The sequence below is a fragment of the Coregonus lavaretus genome (assembly GCF_964263955.1).
Source record: "Coregonus lavaretus genome assembly, contig: HAP1_SCAFFOLD_638, whole genome shotgun sequence".
Classification (NCBI taxonomy): domain Eukaryota; kingdom Metazoa; phylum Chordata; class Actinopteri; order Salmoniformes; family Salmonidae; genus Coregonus; species Coregonus lavaretus.
The window spans coordinates 258834-269479 of NW_028158770.1; the positions used below are offsets into that span (position 1 = coordinate 258834).

Genomic DNA, 10646 nt, shown 5'->3' on the forward strand with positions numbered 1-10646 from the left:
AGCACACTTGGCGCTTTCACGTCTACTCCCAGACAAAAATACAAACACATGATCTAAATCGAGAAGAGCCACTGGCTGCACATATCACCTGTTGTTGATGCAAATCAGAGACTACACAGGAAGACGCAACAAACCAACATTGTTCAGGAGCAGAAGTGGGACTGCCGTACTTCCTCTTTACCTCAGAGCCAGCTTTGCCTAGACAGGTGTGTCCGTCATGGGGCTGGCTCTATCCAAGAGGGACATCAAGAGGACTCCCACGGTGGTTCTGATGGGCCTGGACTCATCTGGGAAGTCCACCTTGCTCTTCATGCTCCAGACAGGGGTGGTGATGGATACTTCCCCCACCGTGGGCTTCAACGTGGCGACCCTGGATCTGAACAAGAAGACGGCCCTGACTGTGTGGGATGTGGGCGGACAGGCGAAGATGATGGCCAACTGGAAGTGAGTTAACGGACAGTGGTGTTATTGGTGCTGTGCTCTTCTATTTCTGTTTTAGCCCAGTACTACGAACACATCTGATTCCACTAATCATAAGCCCTTTATTATACTGAACAAAAATATAAAACGTAACAATTTCAACGATTTTACTGATTTACAGTAAATCAATTAGGCCCTAATCTATGGATTTCACATGACTGGTCAGGGGCGCAGCCATGGGTGGGCCTGGGAAATCAGGCCCAGCCAATCAGAATGATTTTTTCACCACAAAAGGGCTTTATCATTATCAGCTGTCCGGGTGGTCTCAGATGATCCTGCAGGTGAAGAAGCCGGATGTGGAGGTCCTGGGCTTGCATGCTAACACATGGTTTGCGGTTGTGAGGCAGGTTGGACATACTGACAAATTCTCTAAAACGACGTTGATAGAGAAATGAACATTTAATTATCTGGCAAAAGCTCTGGTGGACATTCCTACAGTCAGCATGCCAATTTCACACTCCCTCAAAACCTGAGACATTTGTGGCATTGTGTGACAAAACTGCACATTTTAAAGTGGCCTTTTATTGTCCCCAGCACAAGGTGCACCTGTGTAATGATCATGCTGTTTAATCAGCTTCTTGATATGCCACACCTGTCAGCTGGATGGATTATCTTGGCGAAAGATAAATGCTCACTAACAGGGATGTAAACAAATGTATGCACAACATTTGAGAGAAATAAGCTTTTTGTGCATATGGAACATTTCTGGGATCTTTTATTTCAGCTCATGAAACATGGGACCAACACTTTACATATTGTGTTTATATATACAGTGGCTTTGGAAAGTATTCAGACCCCTTGACTTTTTCCACATTTTGTTACGTTACAGCCTTATTCTAAACTTGATTAAATAAATAAAAGTCCTCAGCAATCTACATACAATACCCCATAATGACAAAGCGAAAACAGATGTAGACATTTTTGCAAATGTATAAAAAATAAACAGAAATACCTTATTTACATACAGTGGGTATAGAAAGTCACCACCCCCTTTCAAAATGTTCACCTTTTGTTGCCTTACAGCCTGAAATGAAAACACATAAGTGAACACCCCCAAATTGCTACACAAATCTGGCCTCTATGGGAGGGTGGCAAGAAAGAAACACTCCTCAAAAAAATGCTACATCAAGTCTCGTTTGAGCTTTGCCAAAAAGCACATTGTAGATTCCGAGGCCAAGTGGCAAAAGGTGCTGTGGTCAGATGAGACTGAAATTGAACTTTTTGGCCTGAACACAAAACGAAATGTCTGGCGAAAATCCAATACATCTTTCCACCCAAAGAACACCACACCTACAGGAAAGCACGGCGGTGGCAGCATCCTGTTGTGGCATTGTTCCTCTGAAGCAGGGACTGGAGCACTTGTCAGGATAGAAGGGAAAATGGACAGTGCAAAATACCGACAGATTCTTGAGGAGAACCTGCAGCCCTCTGCCAGGAAGTTGAAAATGGGAAGATGGTTCACGTTTCAATATGACAATGACCCAAAGCACATCGCCAAAGCAACCATACAGTGTGTGAAGGACAAGAAGGTGAATGTCCTTGAGTGGCCTAGTCAGAGCCCTGACCTAAATCCCATCGAGAATCTATGGAATGACTTGAAGAGTGCAGTCCATGAGCGGTCACCATGCAATTTGACTGAGCTTGAACAATTCTGCAAGGAAGAAGGGGCAAATATTGCACAATCTAGGTGTGCAAAGTTAGTATTTTTTTAATTTTTGTATTTATTTTATTAGTAGAGATGTATTCAAAAGAGACTCATGGCTGTAATTCAAGCAAAAGGTGGTTCCACCAAGTATTAACTCAGGGGGGTGTTCACTTATCCAAAGAGGGTCTTTTACTGTTTTAATTACTTGAATATTGTAGGTTACTGTGTGTAAGTAAAGCCAGAAAAATTCAGATTTTATGTGTTTTCATTTCAGGCTGTAAGGCAACAAAATGTGAACATTCTGAAAGGGGGTGGTGACTTTCTATACCCACTGTAAGTATTCAGACCCTTTGCTATGAGACTCGAAATTGAGCTCAGGTGCATCCTGTTTCCATTGATCAATCCTTGAGATGTTTCTACAACTTCATTGGAGTCCACCTGTGGTAAATTCAATTGATTGGACATGATTTGGAAAGGCACACACCTGTCTATATAAAAGGTCCCACAGTTGACAGTGCATGTCAGAGCAAAAACCAAGCCATGAGGTCGAAGGAATTGTCCGTAGAGCTCCGAGACAGGATTGTGTCGAGGCACAGATCTGGGGAAGGGTACCAACAAATGTCTGCAGAATTGAAGGTCCCCAAGAACACAGTGGCCTCTATCATTCTTAAATGGAAGAAGTTTGGAACCACCAAGACTAGAGCTGGCCTCCAGGCCAAACTGAGCAAGCGGGGGAGAAGGGCCTTGGTCAGGGAGGTGACCAAGAACTCGACAGAGTTCCTCTGTGGAGATGGGAGAACCTTCCAGAAGAACAACCATCTCTGCAGCACTCCACCAATCAGGCCTTTATGGTAGAGGGACCAGACGGAAGCCACTCCTCAGTAAAAGGCACATGACAGCCCACTTGGAGTTTGCCAAAAGGCACCTAAAGACTAAGACCATGAGAAACAAGATTCTCTGGTCTGATGAAACCAAGATGGAACTCTTTGGCCTGAATGCCAAGCGTCACGTCTGGAGGAAACCTGGCACCATCCCTACGGTGAAGCATGGTGGCGGCAGCATCATGCTGTGGGGATGTTTTTCAGCGGCAGGGACTGGGAGACTAGTCAGGATCCAAGCAAAGATGAACGGAGCAAAGTACAGAGAGATCCTTGATGAAAACCTGCTCCAGAGCGCTCAGGACCTCAGACTGGGGCAAAGGTTCACCTTCCAACAGGACAGCGACCCTAAGCACACAGCCAAGACAACGCAGGAGTGGCTTCGGGACAAGTTTCTGAATGTCCTTGAGTGGCCCAGCCAGAGCCTGGACTTGAACCCGATCGAAGATCTTTGGAGAGACCTGAAAATAGCTGTGCAGCAACGCTCCCCATCCAACCTGACAGAGCTTGAGAGGATCTGCAGAGAAGAATAGGAGAAACTCCCCAAATACAGCTGTTCCAAACTTGTAGCTTCATACCCAAGAAGACTCAAGGCTGTAATCACTGCCAAAGGTGCTCCAACCAAGTACTGAGTAAAGGGTCTGAATACTTATGTAAATGTGATATTTCCGGTTTTTATTTTTAATAAATTAGCAAATAATTGTTAACCTGTTTTTGCTTTGTCATTATGGGGTATTTTGTGTAGATTGATGAGGGGAAAAAAACAATTTAATCAATTTTAGAATAAGGCTGTAACCTAACAATGTGGGAAAAGTCAAGGGGTCTGAATACTTTCCGAAGGCACTGCATATACAGTACCAATCAAAAGTTTGGACACCTACTCATTCCAGGGTTTTTCTTTATTGTTACTATTTTCTACATTGTAGAATAATAGTGAATACATCAAAACTATGAAATAACACATATGGAATCATGTAGTAACCAAAAAAGTGTTAAACAAGTCTAAATATATTTTATATTTGAGATCTTCAAAGTAGCCACCCTTTGCCTTGATGACAGCTTTGCACACTCTTGGCATTCTCTCAACCAGCTTCATGAGGTAGTCACCTGGAATGCATTTCAATTAACAGGTGTGCCTCGTTAAAAGTTAATTTGTGGAATTTCTTTCCTTCTTAATGAGTTTGAGCCAATCAATTGTGTTGTGACAAGGTAGGGGTGGTATACAGAAGAGAAACGACAGTCCATCATTACTTTAAGACATGGTCAGTCAATCTGGAACATTTCAAGAACTTTGAAAGTTTCTTCAAGTGCAGTCGCAAAAACCATCAGAGCTATGATGAAACTGGCTCTCATGAGGACCGCCACAGGAAAGGAAGACCCAGAGTTAGCTCTGCTGCAGAGGATAAGTTCATTAGAGTTAACTGCCTTAGAAATTACAGCCCAAATAAATGCTTCAGAGTTCAACAGACAGACATCTCAACATCAACTGTAAAGAGGAGACGTGAATCAGGCCTTCATGGTCAAATTTCTGCAAAGAAACCACTAAAGTACACCAATAAGAAGAAGAGACTGGCTTGGGCCAAGAACCATGAGCAATGGACATTAGATCGGTGGAAATCTGTCCTTTGGTCTGATGAGTCCAAATTTGAGATTTTTGGATCCAACCACCGTGTCTTTGTGAGACGCAGAGTAGGTTAACGGATGATCTCCGCATGTGTGGTTCCCACCGTGAAGCATGGAAGAGGTAGTGTGATGGTGTGGGGGTGCTGCAGCGATACGCCATCCCATCTGGCGTATCGCTGGTGCTGCAGCGATACGCCAAATCATATTTTTTGATTTGTTTAACACTTTTTTGGTTACTACATGATTCCATATTTGTTATTTCATAGTTTTGATGTCTTCACTATTATTCTACAATGTAGAAAATAGTAAAAAATAAAGAAAAACCTTGGAATGAGTAGGTGTGTCCAAACCTTTGACTCAAGGCATATAAATAATGAATTGTTGTATTTTATCCACTTTTTCTCCCAATTTCAATTACAATCTTGTCTCATCGCTGCAACTCCCTAACAGGCTTGGCAGAGGCGAAGGTCGAGTAATGCGTCCTCCGAAACATGACCCGCCAAATTGCACTCCTTAACATCCGCCCTCTTAACCCGGAAGCCAGCTGCACTAATATGTCGGAGGAAACACTGTTCAACTGACAACTGAAGTCAGCCTGCAGGTGCCCGGCCCACCACAAGGAGTCGCTAGAGTGCGATGAGCCAAGTAAAGCCCCGGCCAAACCCTCCCCTAACCCGGACGACGCTGGGCCAATTGTGCGCCGCCCTATGGGACTCCTGGTCGTGACACAGCCTGGGATCGAACCCGGGTCTGTAGTGACGCCTTAGACCGCTGCGCCACTCGGGAGGCCCTGCGTTTATATTTTGTTCAGTGTAGTTGAATCAGGTGTGATAGTTCAAGTCTAGAAGAAATAAATGCACATTCTGGCTCCGGTCTCTGGACCAGGTTGGTAGAATACTGGAATACAATAACCTTTTATCCTAAACTAAAATGACTTGCTAAAATTGCCATATCATTAGCTAGACACTACCCTATTTCTATAATTGTCAGGTACTACCTGGAGGGCTGTAAGGCCATGGTGTTCGTGGTGGACAGTAGTGACCGGGCCCGTATAGGGGAAGCTCAGAAGGCTCTGAAGAAGGTCCTGTCAGACGACAACATGAAGGGAATACCTCTGATGGTGCTGGCTAACAAGAAGGACCTCCCCAACTCCATGAACATCAGAGAGGTGTCCAACCAGCTGGAACTGCCCAGCTACAAAGACCGAGCCTGGGAGATCCAGGCATGCAGCGGCCTGAAGGGAATGGGGCTCCAGCAAGCCTTCCTCTCTGTGGCCAAACTCATCAAGAAGAGCTGAGAGGATACACATCAGTGGAGATATCACTGTGTGAGAGACACTTGACAAGTTGAAGATACTGAGATATATATATATATATATATATACATACATACATACACACACACACACACACACACACACACACACACACACACACACAGCGAGGGAAAAAAGTATTTGATCCCCTGCTGATTTTGTACGTTTGCCCACTGACAAAGAAATTATCAGTCTATAATTTTAATGGTATGTTTATTTGAACAGTGAGAGACAGAATAACAACAAAAAAATCCAGAAAAATGCATGTCAAAAATTTTATAAATTGATTTGCATTTTAATGAGGGAAATAAGTATTTGACCCCCTCTCAATCAGAAAGATTTCTGGCTCCCAGGTGTCTTTTATACAGGTAACGAGCTGAGATTAGGAGCACACTCTTAAAGGGAGTGCTCCTAATCTCAGCTTGTTACCTGTATAAAAGACACCTGTCCACAGAAGCAATCAGTCAATCAGATTCCAAACTCTCCACCATGGCCAAGACCAAAGAGGTCTCCAAGGATGTCAGGGACAAGATTGTAGACCTACACAAGGCTGGAATGGGCTACAAGACCATCGCCAAGCAGCTTGGTGAGAAGGTGACAACAGTTGGTGCGATTATTCGCAAATGGAAGAAACACAAAAGAACTGTCAATCTCCCTCGGCCTGGGGCTCCATGCAAGATCTCACCTCGTGGAGTTGCAATGATCATGAGAACGGTGAGGAATAAGCCCAGAACTACACGGGAGGATCTTGTCAATGATCTCAAGGCAGCTGGGACCATAGTCACCAAGAAAACAATTGGTAACACACTACGCCGTGAAGGACTGAAATGCTGCAGCTCCCGCAAGGTCCCCCTGCTCAAGAAAGCACATACAGTGGGGAGAACAAGTATTTGATACACTGCCTATTTTGCAGGTTTTCCTACTTACAAAGCATGTAGAGGTCTGTAATTTTTATCATAGGTACACTTCAACTGTGAGAGACGGAATCTAAAACAAAAATCCAGAAAATCACATTGTATGATGTTTAAGTAATTAATTAGCATTTTATTGCATGACATAAGTATTTGATCACCTACCAACCAGTAAGAAATCCGGCTCTCACAGACCTGTTAGTTTTTCTTTAAGAAGCCCTCCTGTTCTCCACTCATTACCTGTATTAACTGCACCTGTTTGAACTCGTTACCTGTATAAAAGACACCTGTCCACACACTCAAACAGACTCCAACCTCTCCACAATGGCCAAGACCAGAGAGCTGTGTAAGGACCTCAGGGATAAAATTGTAGACCTGCACAAGGCTGGGATGGGCTACAGGACAATAGGCAAGCAGAGAACACTTTTTTGGTTAGTACATGATTCCATGTGTTATTTCATAGTTTTGAGGTCTTCACTATTATTCTACAATGTAGAAAATAGTACAAATAAAGAAAAACCCTGGAATAAGTAGGTGTTCTAAAACTTTTGACCGGTAGTGTCAACTTTTGGCCTCCATAATCCCCCGACCTCAACCAAATTGAGATGGTTTGGGATGAGTTGGACAGCGGAATGAAGGAAAAGCAGCCAACAAGTGCTCAGCATATGTGGGAACTCCTTCAAGACTGTTGGAAAAGCATTCCAGGTGAAGCTGGTTGAGAGAATTCCAAGTGTGTGCAAAGTTGTCATCAAGGCAAAGGGTGGCTATTTGAAGAATCTCAAATATAAAATATGTTTTGATTTGTTTAACACTTTGTTGGTTACTACATGATTCCATATGTGTTATTTCATAGTTTTGATGTCTTCACTATTATTCTACAATGTAGAAAATAGTCAAAATAAAGAAAAACCCTTGAATGAGTAGGTGTTCTAAAACTAGTGACCGGTAGTATGTATATATGAGTGCACTACTTTCAACTAGAGCAATATGAAAAGTACCTCAGAAGTCATGCACTATAAAGGGAATAGGGTGCAATTTGCCATGCAGATTATAATGGACCAATGATTGTGGAAGAGCCATGATTTTCAATCCAATTATGGACTGAACTAAGCGCCGGATCCATATTTGGGCATTTTGATTGTGCCATCAACATGGTTGAGATTTAACACTTGTAAATCACAGCAGTTAAATGTGCCTGCTCCTAAGGGAGACTGGAGAAAGATAGCAAGGGAAACTAATATGTTTGTGTTGCAGATACATAACCTTTTTTTTTACACTAATGATAACATATCAACTAATAAAACATGCTAAACCTAATGTAAATGTCTGTCTGCTAAATGGCATACATTATTTGTGCATAGCCAGGCTTTTCTGTGTAGTGGGCGTGCTAATGCCTATTATGTACATACAAAAGAATGTAGAATAAGGTTGAGTCATTTGATATTATGCATTACGTAATACATTTGACAAATGACACCGAGGTGAGGCCTCAATGTTGACATTTCCCCTATGCTGCCGTTTCCCCTCCTATTTACCAACATAACACATGACGCTAGGATACATGTACACAAGGCATAGCCTGCAGGTGGAGAATCAGAAATGCAGACAGGGTTTTGTTGGCCAATGTGTCTCCTCAGTTTCACATCTTTTCATGGTTAGTCCATCGACAGATCCATTCGGACCAGTTTTAAGCACACAAATAGGTCCAAAAACATCTAGAGAACTTTCAACCGAAATCATCCGCTCTGAAATGGAATGAAAAAGGTGAAGCTACATGGTCTAGTCCAGCTTCTTTGGGGCTTGGTAGGAGGGGTGAAGTCGTTTGAGTGACAGCCATGATTGCCACAGCAGCAGTCCAGGCACCACCACCCACACCCCATTGAAGAAGACCAGGTAGATCCATAAGTAGAGCCAGTTGTCTGTGTTGAGGTTGGGGCTGCCTACCAGCCAGTCTGGACAGAATGTCATCCAGCCTCCGTACAACTCACACACACACAACGTGATCTGGACAAAGTGCCTGAAAACAAACAGACGGAGAACTAGTCATGCGGGGGGCCAGACTGTGCAACAACTGTCAACAAGACAAGCTAAAAACACTTGTTGACCATTGAGATTCAAACAAACAATGACAAGTTTACTTAGGCTGAACACCAACTTGCACCCAGGCTATATTTTCCTTGTACATGGTAATAGATCATTCAACACATCACATTCTGAATGTAAATTTTGACTTGCTAATGGTATGTAAACACTTGTTTGTGTAATGAGTAAATTCTGTATTAGATAATTAGTGCTCTCTATAAGAAAGATATTGTTAAATGGTACCAATAGTTATAGAATGCTCTCTGGTACAAATATGGAGACGAATGGCATAAAGCATAAGAAAAGCCTGACAATTAAGCATATTTAGTACCAGTGTTCCTACCTATAGTGTTTGTCCTTGACGATGGCGTAGACGAGCACCAGCGCCAGGATGCCGTCCAGGACCACCGTCAGCAGCTCCAGGGAGACTATGGTGGGGTCAGAGTGGAGCCAGCGCTCATCTGCCTTTCCATACTCCTTCCCTAGACACACAGGAACAGGTTATCTGTTAGAGCAGTGTCTTAATAGATTCCTGGGGGACCCCAGGGCCAGTGGGTGCACATGTTTGTTCTACTCCAGCACTAACACAGTGATTGATTTTACATTACTGTATTCTATTCAGTTTAACATGAGCATTTCAATACTATGTCCACTAGATGTCTCCCCACAACCAGGCTCCAAAGCAAATCTCAAACACACGCACCGTTGTTTCTTTAATTTATATTTTGCATGAGAAAACTAAAATGCATAAAAGATAAATACACAGTACTATAAATGTTTGTTTCATTCATAATTTTTTTACATTGCACAGTCAATGAAGCCTACTTACAAAGTTCAGCAAAAATATTGTCTGAAGTTGCCACGGTTCCAACAAGTGACATGTAAACAAAGGGTCCTTCCTGTAAGAACAAACAGTGGAAAGAGTCAAATAACAAAAGAGCTGCCAATGAACTCTCCCTATATTGACAACGCCTTCTCATTCACTCACATAACACACTCACCAAGGTAATGTGAACAATCGCATCGTAGAAAAGCCACACGAGCACCCATCTATCAGTTCCAGAGCATTTTTTTCCCCATATCTGCGCGAGGATATAGCCCACGGCGAATTGAGCGGCGCAGGCCAGCAGAGAATAAACCGTCACCGGAGTAAAGAGAGATGGTGCTTCTTTAACTGCCGCCGATTCCATTTTTACAGAAAACTCGGCTCAAACCATGAAAAGTACACTTGGAACTTGCTACTACTGTCTTTTCCATAGAGATAGATAGAGGACTCATCTTTGTATCGGTGCCATTATAGCGTCTGACAGCATGGGCAGCGCCATTGATGCAAACTCAGTTTTGAAGTAGTACATTTTCTTCTTCATGATTGGTTGATCTGTCCTGATGACCCGGTTGGACATGACGCTAACAGGGTCACCAGGTGGGATCATTCAATGAAGTGGGAAGTCCCACCAAGTTGACTACATTAAAATGGTGGAAGCCCTCAATGGCACTTCCCATCCTAACATAGATTTTTGGCCACTAGAGACCTTTATCATTCTCTATGGTCTTGTCCCAACTGGATTCATAGTCGTCTACCCCGCCCCAGTGTCACGTTGTGAGAACTACATAATTGGCTGTCGGATAAATCTCTCCACTTTTGGGCCCTCCCAAGAGAAATGGGAGGGGGAGCTGGAGGTTGATGGTGAACCAGAGGAAGAGGCGAAGAG

General features: G+C 43.3%; 2 protein-coding genes across 2 annotated transcripts; one reads left to right on the forward strand and one right to left on the reverse strand.

The window, feature by feature from the left end:
- The first annotated feature begins 211 nt into the window (after nucleotides 1–211).
- On the forward strand, nucleotides 212–5964 carry LOC311123620 (ADP-ribosylation factor-like protein 11). Its single transcript, XM_084197855.1, has 2 exons — nucleotides 212–444; nucleotides 5617–5964. Exons 1-2 carry the CDS (start codon nucleotides 218–220, stop codon nucleotides 5921–5923), a joined length of 534 nt encoding a protein of 177 aa, XP_084053981.1. The 5' UTR covers nucleotides 212–217; the 3' UTR covers nucleotides 5924–5964.
- A 1307-nt stretch (nucleotides 5965–7271) lies between these two features.
- LOC311123612 (emopamil-binding protein-like) lies at nucleotides 7272–10211 on the reverse strand. Its single transcript, XM_084197845.1, has 4 exons — nucleotides 9936–10211; nucleotides 9764–9833; nucleotides 9278–9416; nucleotides 7272–8869 (listed from the first exon to the last, which is right to left on the reverse strand). Exons 1-4 carry the CDS (start codon nucleotides 10122–10124, stop codon nucleotides 8632–8634), a joined length of 636 nt encoding a protein of 211 aa, XP_084053971.1. The 5' UTR covers nucleotides 10125–10211; the 3' UTR covers nucleotides 7272–8631.
- Between the last annotated feature and the right edge of the window lie 435 nt (nucleotides 10212–10646).